Genomic DNA, 13,755 nt, shown 5'->3' with positions numbered 1-13,755 from the left:
TCCAGGGTAGAAATGACATAGGCAGAGGAGAATTCAGAGAACAAATATGTGAAGGACACAGAGGACAGGGTAGTTTTCAGTGCTTTGTACTTCGATTCCTACCAGGTGAAACACAGTTGGAGAGACAGAAGGACAGACAGAACTGGAACACAGAGAAGACACACCAATGCTGTCAGGCCTACAGCGGTTGTGCAGGGAAGAACAGATGCTACAGGACAGCAGGGACTGGACTACCAAGGAGGAAAATTGTTTCGTAGTCAGAGGGAATAGGGTTCTGTGAGCCACTGCTTGGGATGGGGAGCAAAGGGACTCCTGCCTTTCTGAAACTGTGTACAAAACTCACCTCACCCCTGCTGAGAGAGCAGCTCTCCCTTCTCATGCTGAAAGGCTCCTAGCTCCTCCCTGCTTTTCATGGTCTCTTTAGCATCCTGCCTGCTTTCCTCTCTACAGTTTGTCCCCTCCTCTTTCCCATGCCTGTCATAGCCTTAGAAACACTCTAAGCAAGGAAGCAGTCAGACAAGTCTCCTCCTACATATGGGGCAGGATAAAAAAAAAAAACCCATCTCCACAAGCTGAGAGCACATTGTTTCAGCCAAGTCCCCTTCTTGGTGCACAGACTGCAGGACAGTTAACACACCCTTCCTCCCAACCTTAAGTAAGGGCTCTTTTCTCCTGGGTCCTGCCACAGCAGGCTGGTTGCCTTGTGACCAAGCAAACAAAGTTTAAGCACAGACAGAAAGACCACAGCAAATGAATGCTGCTGAGGCTTACCTGAAATACACAGTGCACGTGAAGTTTTCATATGCTCTCAAGAAGTGCTGGAAAAGACAAGAAATCGTCCCCCTGTTCAAATGCCAAATGTGCAGCACACAAAGTGTCCTGGAAACATGCCACTCCAAGCAAGGTTCAAGATCTCCTGCTTTCAGTAGCTCTACGCTGCCTCCTGCATCTTGCAAGTGGCCCAAGAAACCTGCTCAACTCCTATCGTCTGACAATTACTCTGAAATAAGACATATTACTGCTTTGGGGTTAAACTAGGCTATTTGGAGAATCCATCTCTTCTAGAGAGATCAATTAAAGTTAGCAATAAAGCTGAAAGTGACTTTACAGAAATTGGAATTTCATACAGAATACCTGAAGGCTGCTCCAAGTCAGGCTGACCTGCATAGCAGAGAAAAGAACGTGCACAGCAGAAGGCTCAGTATATTGAGGAAAATAGTGGGTGAGTGAGCATTCAGATCAACCAAGAGCCTGGATCACTAAGGAAGACTGTGGGGGTGAGGAAGGTTCAAGGTCAAGCTAGAATTCAATCCCCCAGTCAGAATCAGGCCCAGCGATGACAATGAGGGTCAAACACAACCCAGTGAGCAACAAACACATCCATACTGACAGAACAGGTCTGAGGTTAAGCTAGAAATTCAGCTTCTAGTTCAACAACCAGATCAATAGGAGCCATGGCCAAGGATATAACTAACCAGCATTCCTCACCCAGGAAAACAGAGTTCCTCAGCCTGTGGGAAGAGAGGGCAGGTGAAGGCCACAGCTTGTGCTAATCAAGCCCACTAAAGTCTATTAATGCCTCATCTCTAGCATACAGAGCTGGTACAGCTGAGCTTATCAGCATCCAATCTGCTTGGGCAAGGTCTTTCCATCCCTATCCTCTGGGCTGGTTGTTTCGGTCAGTTTTCCAAATTGGGTGTATTAAATTACCTGACAATTGCATAGCTTTCTGTAAAGAGAAGCTTCTATATGAAGAGATTCAGGTAAATGGAAGTTAGGGACAGAGCTCCCATCTTTGGGCTGTTGATGTGTTTTAGCTGTAGACACATGCTCAGTGGATGTAGTAGATGTTACTGCTGAGTGAAGTAATTGAGAGAATATGGAGACTGTGTTGTTTTTCTACTGGGAATAAAATATATAAGAACAATTACATGGAATAATACTTTCAGTACTCAGACAAATGGGCTAAAAGCAAAGATATTAACTAGGTGAGAGTGTTAATTAAACCTAATGCCTCAAGTCAATCCTCCCACAACTGCAACAAATGCAAAACGTCACTAGCATCTGGCAGTGGCTGTCAGGCATCTTTCTACCCACTCATTGAGAGCATCCACCTCTCACCCCTCTTACTGTGTAAATGGAGAATGACAGTCCACTACTTTCCCCACAGCACTCTCTTGGAAGGACTGGCACACTGCATTTGCAAGTTGCTTTGGGATCTGAACAGTTGCAATGACCCAGAACTGAATTTTCTCTACAGTGAAAGAGAAAATCCCAGAGCTCTTCCAACTCCAACTTCCTGAAAGATCCTGTCAATAAACAATGATGTAGGAAAGTAGGAAAAAAAAACAGCAAGATATGTGGATTCTGCAAAGGCTTAGGTGTGATGGAGAAATCCATCAGTATATCAAGGCAAAATCAATGTCACAGCCAGTCTCAACACAGACTGGTAGAAATGTGGACACCATTTAGTATCAAGCAAAATGACACTTAGCTTTCCTTAAGAATATGGTTTTGAGTCAGAACTACTACAGCCCACCTTGCACTCCCATGCAAGATGGACCTCACCAGGTTATGGCCTCTGCTTCTTGGGGGCTGCCCACCGCCAACCAGTTTGCCATGGATAGCTTAGGGACAGTGGTGTCTGGAAATGTGCTCCCTGTAGGAGGTGGGCATCCTTCGGTGCAAAGAGAACTTTATGAAGAAAGAAGAGTAGTACTTCAAGATACAGTGTTGGTTCACAAGACTGAGAGGAAAGACAGGATGGTTTTACTTGTCTCTATAGAAGAAAAAATGGGACCATTTCTTCAGTAGAAAAGCATTTTTTAATGGAAGGATCACATTCAGCTTCATAGGCACTTGCAAAAAATCTAAGCTTTGACTCCCCATTTTTTAGTTAAAAAATAAATATTAAAAGGAATATTAAAGGGCAAGTCATCCTATAACCATCTAAGCTGCTCAACAAGTTTAAAGGAAAGTTAGGGATCAGAAGCCAAAAGCCCAAACAAGGAAAAGACATTATTTTTTACTTAAGATGAAGTGTAGGTACCATCAGATGAAGCTGTATTGGGTGATCTGGCATGATGTGGTGTCCAAAAAGCACAAGAGATGAGTCACTGGGAGTGCATGTACAAGTCAGAGCTTGGCCAAAGTATAGTACAAATGATTCAGTGCTGCAGATGATGATTGGCAGAAGGAGCAGAAGTGCAGAAGAAAGGCTAGCGCTGTTACTGTGATAGCATTTTTCTTGTCAAGGTTGTAATAGAAAACTTGTAGCAGGTCCCTGCTTAATTGTGATGGACAAGCAGCAAAGAGAAGCCAAGCCAAGACATGGTGATGTCCTGAGAAAACATGGGATGTGTGCAATGTGCCTCACGACTCTGCTCTAAACTAATAAAACATAGCTGTGTGGACAGAACTGGCATCTGGCCTTCCGCTTCTTTTCCCCAGAAAAAGAAGACAGTTGCCCATCCTTGATGTATTCCATGTCTGCTGCCAAATTTGCACTCCCCCACTCAGACACAATCCCAAAATAGGATGTGATGCCTTTCCCGTTGACAAAGCTGTAAGTCACTGTGAGCGAGACACACTCAATATCTTCCAATCACTTAAATGGAAAGAGCTCTCCCCCTCTGTTTCCCAGCATTTCAGCACTCATTATACCTCACATTAATTAATACAGGCAGTAAAAAGTGTGATGATAAATTACAAAAACCCATTAACCTGATTCTGTCCAAACTGGTGACATATGGCAACTTGTATGTTAGACAGATCTTCCCTGCTAATGTGGAAGTCCTCATGCCTGAACTCCATTAAAGCTACAGCCATGAAAGAATATTCTTAATGTATGTACGTATGGATGTACATACGGAATGTATATCAATGTGCATGGACAGGGCATGCCTGTGGGAACATCAAAATTCATTAGATCAATCTGATATGAGATATATTGAACAGGTTCCATCTGACGTCTGTTACTGGGTTGTTCTGTCCACTCCCAAAGGAGTGAATCATATTGACAGGTTGAATTATATCTCAAGAGATATTTTTCTCCCCTCCTCCAAAGGCCATTTGCAATCGCGGCACATCCACTGCCTCTTAAAAGTGAGCTCATCTGGCACTGGGTTGCATTGAAGTCCTCCACCGTGCTTGAAGAAAGAATGCTTTCGGGTGGTGGGTACGTGGAGAAGATGCGGTCCATCCAGCTGTCCCTCGGAATGCTAGCCATCTTGACCATGACTGTGTATGTCCCATCTACACATGGAGTGCCTTTTTTCCTACTAGGTAAGCTGGAATACAGGCTAGATGACACAGGTAGGTCGTTATCTTTTTGCTTTGCTTTGCTGCTTGTCATGGCCATGCAACACTTGCTTATCCGTGCAAGAAAATTAAAGCAACCATGAGCTATACTAAATAATCAGTCAACATGGCTAGTACCCAGGGACTTGATCATATCAGCACATACTTCTGGTCTGCGGCTGGTCGCATATTCATATATCACACTGCTGAACAATGAAAATAGCAGATCTGGTGAAATCTGGTAGCGGTATTTTCTTCTTTCTTCCTGAGAGAAAATTTCCAAGGATATTACATTAAAATACCAGAGAGTAGCAATCCAAATATGTAGCATATGAGATGTGACAGCTCCTAAATGTCAGGAGTAGGGTGCTGCTGAACTTTTTTTAATCACAAAACTTCTGTTTATATGTTCTTCTCCCATAATTTAAATTAATCTTAGCTTGAACTTATTCCACAGGAAAATGTCAATCATTAATCTTCTTTCTTAGAGAGACTTGGCAGCAGGAAAAAAATTAAAGCGGCTAAATATAGGCTAGGAAACAACACTGCTTTTCAAATGATTTTTCCTCTTATATCACCTATTTATTTTTGTAATGACAACCAAAACATTCCTGAGGCCACCTTCTCTAAATACAGCTTCTGTTTAGTTTTTACTAGAGTGTTTATACATATATATGTTGGTTTTTTTTTCTGTATCCAATCCCTCAGATGACTAAAAGCGGCTCTTTGAACACTGTAACTGTCTTTCAGGCTTAGGTTTATAGCACACAAACTGCAGGTCTTACAGAGTGCATAGCCCTGCTCAGCTCCTCGGGTTTGTTTCCTGAAATCACACTCAGTTTCAGCTGCACCATTAGGTGGGGGCAAACCTAGCCACACATATACTGGAAGCATCACCTTGGGGTGCATTCTCACACACTCTTGAGCATCTCAGGGACTCATCTGTCACATTGCTTTGTTTTGTCTGTATCACAATTATTTGCATTCATCTCATCACAGCTATGTAGGTCTGATGGCTGTCCGAGACCCATTGCTCCCTTCTAATCTCCTTGAAGGGATTGAGGTGAAGTCCTGAAGATCCCAGGAGAAGAGAAAAAATGTCTTTCTGCATCATTTCTTTGCATTTTATGTGGATTTTGTGGGCATATTCTAGGGTTTGGCAAGGTCTGGGTGTGGGAGTTAGACAAAAGATTTTGGGGAATGGTCACTCTGCGATTTTATGCTCCTCCCAAAAATGAATGCACCACACAAGTTCCAGATGCCCCTTGAAATCTGTTTGGCAGAGCTGGAGGCATCCCAGAGCCTTGTCCAGTCTGCTCATCCGATCCTTGTGTCCATCAGATGCTGCTGAAGCCCTGACCTTCACAACCACTCATTTGAGGGTATAGCCACAACCACTAGAGAAAAACCACTGAGAAAGCTCCCAAAATGGGCCTCATACAGAAGCCCAAATTGCTACAGGAAAGCAGTTTGGGGAGGATTTTTCCTGGAAAACAGGGAAGGAAATTAGGCATGGCTGACAGCAACCATTAAGAGGATTCCTTGGAGAAAAAGAGGCTCGCTTTAAACTCCTCCACACTTTGCCTATAAGCAAAATGAATCGTTTAATACTACAGGCAGCCAGGGAGCTCAGCCCCAGCGCTGGGTGAGCACAGGGCTAGATGGAATGCTGCACGGCTCTTCAGCTACATGCACACAAAAGGAATATCTCCCACCTCCACCAGCCCTGGGGAGATGGATGGAATGATGGGGCAATAAGGGGAGTGCTTGCAGAAGAGGTCTTAGCCTTAATTTTTGTCTTAATGTTGGGGGATGGAGGGTCCATCCGTTTTGGCACTAGAGACTGAGAATGGCATGTTTTATGTGCTGCAGATAACCGAGTGCTTCCGGAGAGAGAAGATACAAATCACAAGGACACACTGCTTCCTCTGCTTAATAAGAAGTTTGCATGGAGGACACCAGGAAATTTTGGTAAGCAACGGGGATGGGAGATCAAGCTTCATTCCTGTATGAATGCTTTGGATGTAAGGAATCAACTCAGATTTTTTGCAGAGAGGAGGTCGAGATTTTTCTCTGTGTTACATGTACAGACACCAAATTTAAGCCCATCCTGTGTGTTGGGACAGGCTCCAAACTCAGGCTCTCTAAAGAGAAACTTGGGCATTCCATGACACTGCACACAGCAATTGCAAACACCAAATGGATTAACGAGGTCAGAACTTCCCACGGCCACTGCAGTGTGGGAAGGGGCTGGGCCACGGGTGGTGGTCTGAGGGCAGGAAGCTGATTTTCCCTGCAAAAACAACAGAGAATGAAGCTCAGAAAATTTTTTACCATGGAAATCCATTAATCAAAATCACTCAGTGCTCCTCCCCAGCCCCTTGTTAATGCAGTGAGGCAGTAGTTAAACAATCCAGGGACAAATAGATAAATACAAATAAATCAAGTCTTTACACTAACAAAGGCATTCTTCTTGCAAAGGGGACGCATTCAAAAAATAACATTTTTATGATTGCTTTATGGATTATTGCACTTATTACTCCTGGAGGAAAGGCTGCGTTTTATGCCAGACAATTGAATATAATGAATCTCTGAGCAGAGCACAGACAGAGGATTTACAGCAGGCAGTTTCTCAAAGCATCCTCCATAAATTAACTTCCTTCCCTCTGCTTGAGATAATCCGTTCCAAATTTCGACCGCTGCTCATTTTCTATTCATAGCAGCCATTGGCCAAGCTTACTCTTTGTGGGAAGTTGAGCCAAAATCAGCACTTGAAATTCTGAAAGAGGCAAAAATGTGTAGAATAATAATAATAAAATCAATTATAACGATAAGCTCTTAAGGGGCACCTTTTACTTATGGATGCATAAAGACACATTTAAGAGGAATCTGCCTGTGGATGTTGCTGGCAAAGCAAGGGAAGGAGCTGAGCCCCCCTACCTGCCCATAGCCCCAACACTCTGGTGTGACGGGTTTACTTAAGAACTGCTGATTTTTCTGTTTTATATCTATCAGAAAATATTCAGTAGTTTTCAACTAAACTGTTCCTTTCTTGGAGGAGAAACTGAGAACGGAGGCAGCTCTTTTTTTGGCACCTTTCTCCTTAGTTTCAAATGTTAAAAAAAAGCCTGAGTCTGGCAATGTGTGCTGAAGCCTTATCTGAGGTCAGGGGAATGAGATTCTAAATCCCCCAGGAGATGCAGACCAACACCCACTGCCCTGCCAGGAGCAGACAGCACGGACAGCCCAGGGCTGGTGTTCGGCTCTTGGGCTGAACAGAGACATTCTTGAGCAATTTCCTGTCTCTTCTGCTTATTTTAGTGCATATTTTCACAAACTGGCACTGCAAAGCAGCTGATGGCTTTGTATTCTCCTTTCAAAAATGTTTCAGCTATCTTATTCAAAATCATTAACTGCTTTTAAGCTCAGCTTGGCCCTGGAATAGTGTCCCTCATCCTTCAAGAGGAGTGAGATGGGAAACCCACAATCTCTCCTGCAGCTTTCCTATTGCTAACCCAGTTCAGCTGGAGCCTCAGATTCTGTCCACAGAACCTGACTCTCTCCCTGACATCTCATGGCATCTCACTTTGCCCATCTGTGTGCACAGGCTTTAGACAGCCTGGTGCAGCACTCAGCCTGATGATCCGTGAAGATGGTGCCTGGCATCCAGATGCTGAGCAGAGAAGGGCACAGCAGAGGCTGGGCAGGAATTAAAGGGTAAATGGGTCTTTCCTTGTCAACCTATAGACAGGAGATATCATAGAATCAATAAGGCTGGAAAAGACTGCTAAGATCATCTAGTCCAACCATCAACTCATCACCACCATATATGAAGAAACTGCATCAGATCTGAGCTTTAGGAATTACCAATGTGACTCTCTTCCTTTGCAGATTGGGAGCTGGCAAAGAAATTTGACGACTTTGAACAGGTGAGAGAAGCAAATGCACAGACACATACACGTCTACTGTTGCATAAATAATACCCTAGCTAAGTTGGAAAAAAAGAAAACAAGAAAAAACAGATGCTAAAAGAAATCCCCGTGAAAGACGGAAGGAGAAGGGCAAGTCTTGGTGTCTGCCTGTGCATTGCATCAGCTTCCTCTATCCATGCTGGGCTCCAGCATTCATGGCCCCTGCATGCCTTCCCCCAACTGGCACTTCTCTGTGTTCCCTACCAGCGAGGCAGATGCAGCCCATGCCCTGAGCCTCCCCAGTTTGCTAGAAAAGAGAAGCTGCAGGTGGAGGCAAAACACTTCAGGCTTTCACGTAGTAAGCAAGTCAGCAAAAGCTGTGGATAGGAGGACACAAGGAGGTGCTCCAAGAGCAGATCCTCCTGAAACAGTCCTGCTCCTGTGGGTGCTGCCTGCAGGGCTGCCTACAGCCTGCCTCTACCACGTTGTGTTGATGTGTTGAGTCCCGTCCTCCTGACAGAGCAGTTGCTCACTGCTGCGTTTGTTTCTCAACAGCTGTTGAAGTTTAAGGACCAGCTCTCAGCTGAGGAAGGGTCAGAGGTGGCTGATGCCTTGGAAAGTCTCTCAGCATCCCAGCCCAAAAAACGTGGTAAGTGTTGGGTTAGAGGCCTGCCTATGGGTCTGGCTGGCAGCAATCATCCCATCCAGCTCCCTGTTCCAGCATTTCCTATCTGTAGCAGAACAGTGACAATAAGCACGCCCCCAGCACGCTCTGAATAGAGTGTATTGGCACTCAGGACCTCACCAGAGGCAGTTAGAGCAGCAGCCTGAGAATAACTATGGAGCTATTCAGAGGGCAGTTTAGTAGGAACATATCCCCACAGGGCACCCCTCACTCTCCTGCAGGGCACAAAGCTTGTGCTGGAGGCATAATGAGGCATGTGGCCTGCATGCATCCACATCCACCAAGGTCACTGCTTCCCTGCAGAGAAAAAAGCAGCAATTGTTTGAGCTGCTGAAAAGAAGCAAAGAAAAGGATGTGGAAATCAAGCATGAATGCAGGGAGCTAAGAGCTACTGTGTCCCCAGTCAGCCCCTCTGTTCTCTGCAGCACATCCTGGGAGCTTTGCACTCCTGCAGGGCTGCCCAAGAGCGCAAGGACATGCTGCTCATGTTGGCAGCAGAGGACTCCTTCACAAAGCAGGGACAGTGTAGAACAGTAATCACTAGTTGCAAATCTGGCCTCACCCCAAAAGAGCTCCTTCTGCCCTTACCCCACATGCTCTGTGCTCATGCAGGCTGACAATCTGCCAGACAGGCAAGGGAACATCCCCCTCCGTGCAAGGCTGGCTTATGTGCTTAGGTGATGCTTAGACAATCTGTAATTTGTAAGCAACCTTGGAGACTGTCATTAATTTGGCTTATCTCATTCATGCTCCCACCAGTCTGGGAGAATCAACTGTACATAAAACTGCTTCTCCCAGCCAGGTTTAAATCAGATTCTGCCAGAAAACAGAGCAGAGTGCCTTTGTCTTGTCTATCCATTTTGGGAGGAGCCTGTGTCTCAGCCTGAGCACTGCTGATTTAGTAGAAGTTTTCTCCTACAAAAAAACAAGTTGAAATTCTTTCTCACACTTGACACCTGTACAGAGTTCAAAGAACCAGGCAGGCTGGCGATACACTTACTTTTTTCCAACACCAAAATCCACATAATTCCCTAATTTTTCTTCTTGTAAGATCCCACAGTGGTAAGTGTTGTTTGGAAGACAGCTGGAAGCAGAATGCTATAGTGATTGAGCTTTTAAAAGTAATTGTAGGGTCCAGATCAGGTGTTTCCAGGTCAGTATCCTGCTTTTCCCATCAGCCATGGGTGAGAAGCCCTGCTCACAACTCAGAGGCTGCAGAACTGATGTGTAGTACCAGTACACAAGAAAGAAAAAGCTGATTCCTGACATTAGTGAAAGAGAGCAAAAGGAACAGCAAACCATTATAAATCATGACCCCTTCTTTTTACTTTAAGAAACCGAAAGGATCACCTTCTAGAAGTGTTACACGAACTCTTAACACTCCAAATCTCTCAGGATACTGGGCTTGTGAAACCAACCCCAGGAAGCTATGGGAAGTTGGAAAAAAAAGTCTCTTGGATGCTAAAACTCTTCTCTTGTATTCCTCTCCAGCCTGCTTTTGGAAATACTGCATCTGAAGGCTTGCTAGGACTTGAAGAAGAAGATGGGTCCTTCCCCAAACTGCGTGCTGGGTGTTAATGTGTTAAGAGTTTGTTCTGTTCTCTCATCTCGTTGCTAACTTAGATGCCACCCTCTGTGACTGCACTACAGCCAAGTCTAAGAGGCACCACAATAGGTGCAGGAAGCTCCCTGCCACCACTGCTGCTCCTTCTTTCCAGGCCTCACCTTCCAAGGTCTTCTGCTTGGAAGATGTTCTCCAACTTCACTTGCTGTACCATTCAGACTGCTGCCACCATACGTTCTTGCCCTTCTCACCAGGTCTCCAAAGGCACCAAACACCAACCCAGCCCCCTGAGCTCGGCCCTCTGCCCACTTGCAGACGTTGCTCACAGTGGGGCCTGGGTTTTCTGTTGTGTCCCATGAGCAGGTCTCAGAAGCCCCAGCACCCTCTGATAGGAAAGGAAGGCAGTTTGGGTGCAATGGGAGGGCTCAGGGCTGCCTGCCTTGGCTTGCTGAGCCAAAGCTGTTGTTCCTTGTCATGTCCCACCAACATATGCAGTAGGTTTGGGGGAGGACGGGCACAGAAGTCTGGATCTTTTGGATGTCACTCCAATAAAGATCTTCTGTTGCACAGAAGCACACGCTGTTTTCTTTCTCATTCCCTCCAGTGGCCTAAAGGGGGAGTACACTTCCATGGATGTGGGCTCTGGTTACATAATGGATCATAAAGCTCCCATTAAACACCTTGTTAGAGCAAGGCAGGTTTGTTTTAATATGCCTCAGGAGCATGTCCTTTCTTTAGCCACAACATGGGCATGTGTGAGGACTGCTGTACTCATGGGACTGGACCATCCCTACTCACTTCTACCTACTTTACCCCAAAAAGATCTAGACGGTTTTTCCTACTGCAGAATTGACTGAATCATAAGGTTTGAAACAGACCATTAAGAACAACTGATCTGATCCAACTGTCAAACTGTCAGTTCTCTGCACCTGTCCTATAGGAAGCGATCACAATCCACCAATCACAATCACATTATCTAAGTTCACTTGCAAAGCAGAAGGATCATGTCCCCACAGGTCTAAGTTCAGAATAAATCTTGAAGCCATTGATGTTTGCTTTGAGATTTCCAGCAGTATAGATGACAGCAGAATTCAGTAGGCACTGTGAAAGCATGGACTGATTTTCACTAGAATTGAACTGACTCTCCAGTCCTATGTAGACATGTCATTTAACTGCAGCTTGCATGCTATGTATTATCCAGAACTTTACTTTTCCCAAAGTACCAATTACCACGTTACACTAAAAAAAAAAAAGCAGTGATTCAGAAGAAATTTCCCCTTTTGTGTTGCATTTGCGAACCTGAAAAAGCTAAGTGGAAACACACCTTCACATACGCTCACAACAGCAACAAATGCAGTAAGGCCTGTTGCTAAGAGAAGGGCATGTCTTCCCTTTAAGCTCACAGTACCCAGACTACTCAAATGTTCCCTACATGCTGCTATGTTGGCTGCTTCTGCTGGAGTGCTGAACATCAATGCTGAAAGCAATTCATTTGCAAGTTCAGAGAGTCTGTAGGGACATCTTCACTAGACTCACCATTAACAAGGGCTCCTGTCTTTCCTCCTAAATGCAGAACAGAACTTCTCCTCAGGTGCCACCTCTACATTATGGCTGTTTGCACATCATCCATGCTTGGGCAGTCAAACTTACTGAAGTTTGGCAATAATTAAAGGATTTTCCTCAGGCATTCTACTTGAGCATGTTGAATTGTTAACAGAAAATCCTCACAGGCATCACAATAGATTTGCAAGCAGGCAATATCCTGCTTGTATATCCTCTTGTTGACCTCCATACTACACATGATAACTGAATCTATCTAGTATTATTTGAAAACAAATCATGGTACCCAACCCTTCAGACATCACCATACTCTAAACAGCACCTGTCAATTTATGGATGTTAAAGGAGACTGCAGTGTGTTTGGATGGGCAGATGAATGGAAAGGCCATTGCTTTCTCCCCATGCAGTGATTTGAAGCTTCCAGGTCCCAGTTTCAGGCAGCACCACCACAGAGATCTCTGTCCTGACTTGCTTTCATGTTTTCCTTCAGATGGAGAGCATTTCTGCATCCAAGTACAAGCTTTAAAAACCCTCTTTATTTAAAGCCCACACTAATACCAGGTGACTGGTGAAATACTTTAATTATCCAACAGTATCTTTGCAGATCAGATGTGTCACCATTAGATCCCTCTGATGCAAGCCTTCCAAAATATGCCCTACAATAAGTCTGTCCATGCTGCTTTTGAAAGACAACTATATGAGAGGTCAGGAGTACATGACTTACATAATCTGCCCATAGCCCATACATATGGCTGCTTGGCAATCAGATTATCTGCAGACTGTCTGGGTGAGCTCAGTGCAATAAGATAACTGTTTACTGAACTACAGGGCAGGCTCAGGATAGGTGGCTTCAGTAGACTCCAGAGGACAGGGAACTGAGCTTGTGCTGGAGTCCATTTGTGGATTTGCTTCTAGCATAGACAGAAAATCCTCATCTCAGATCAGCACTCAGTCCCAAATCCTTTATCTGCAAACTTAAAGGTAAAGTGAACAGTGGGACTCAGGGATATGCACTGGATTCTGCCTGCCCTTCTGAATGGGAACCTCATTGCCCACTATAGCCTGAACAGGGGCAATTGCCCAAGTTCCAAACCATAGAACAGCTTTAATCTCAAGAACTCATTCAGTTAGCTGACAGACAGGTGCCTCACATTAGATCAGGAAATTAACACTTATTTCTCTCTCTTGCCTTATTGCAACTCTCTGCCTAACACAGGGTAAGTATGTGGTAAGATAGAGAAGCAAACTGTATTCCTAAATAATCCTTTTTCTGTGGATCATCTTTTGCAATTCTAAGGATTATTTATACCCAGGAATAGCAATCCAAGGCATTTAGCTGATGTAGACTACAGTCTAACAAGGAGGTTTAGAAGAGATCAGTTTGGAATCTGAGCACTGAGATGTCAGCCAACAGCTCTTTTCAGCTGTATTTCATGATCTGGAAAGAAGCGAAAAGCAATGAAGCAGAATTCAAGATAACCTGTTTTACTCTGAATTGAAATAGAGACAACAGGCACATGTTTACACGTTATCAGACTAAGAAATGCTTGAACTTTTACAGTTGCATATGCAATTATGCCCTATGCACACATCAAGAGACTAAAATAAGGCATACAATGCAGATGGCCTAGGAAGTAGATGACTTCATATTTGGACACTATCCTATGTTATGCATAGGGAGGACTGAAATGCATTTGTTAGCTTACAGGAGGAAGCTGACAGTCTCGCCACATGTC

At 44.5% G+C, this 13,755-nt stretch overlaps 1 protein-coding gene across 2 annotated transcripts; it reads left to right on the top strand.

The window, feature by feature from the left end:
• Positions 1–4,092: 4,092 nt before the first annotated feature.
• UTS2B (urotensin 2B) lies at positions 4,093–10,992 on the top strand. Of its 2 annotated transcripts, none has more exons than XM_042878396.1 (5): positions 4,093–4,284; positions 6,172–6,270; positions 8,191–8,228; positions 8,766–8,859; positions 10,387–10,992. In XM_042878396.1, the coding sequence occupies exons 1-5, from the start codon at positions 4,161–4,163 to the stop codon at positions 10,410–10,412; spliced, it is 381 nt and encodes a 126-aa protein (XP_042734330.1). In that variant the 5' UTR covers positions 4,093–4,160; the 3' UTR covers positions 10,413–10,992. The 2 variants fall into 2 exon arrangements, with proteins under 2 accessions (XP_042734330.1, XP_042734329.1); XM_042878395.1 differs by having other exon boundaries at positions 4,093–4,314.
• The last annotated feature ends 2,763 nt before the right edge of the window (positions 10,993–13,755 follow it).

Source organism: Lagopus leucura, unplaced genomic scaffold, assembly GCF_019238085.1.
Source record: "Lagopus leucura isolate 7727_CA_CO unplaced genomic scaffold, USGS_WTPT01 Super-Scaffold_100021, whole genome shotgun sequence".
NCBI lineage: Eukaryota > Metazoa > Chordata > Aves > Galliformes > Phasianidae > Lagopus > Lagopus leucura.
The sequence above is the reverse complement of the archived record's forward strand: the minus strand, read 5'-3'. Positions and strand labels throughout refer to the sequence as shown.

What these genes read in the sequence shown, in the direction of transcription:
- UTS2B (XM_042878395.1), top strand. Translation starts at nt 4,161, where the DNA reads ATGCTTTCGGGTGGTGGGTACGTGGAGAAGATGCGGTCCATCCAGCTG. An exon ending in ATACAGGCTAGATGACACAG is followed by an intron (nt 4,315 to 6,171) that starts GTAGGTCGTTAT and finishes TATGTGCTGCAG; the next exon opens with ATAACCGAGTGCTTCCGGAG. An exon ending in AATTTGACGACTTTGAACAG is followed by an intron (nt 8,229 to 8,765) that starts GTGAGAGAAGCA and finishes GTTTCTCAACAG; the next exon opens with CTGTTGAAGTTTAAGGACCA.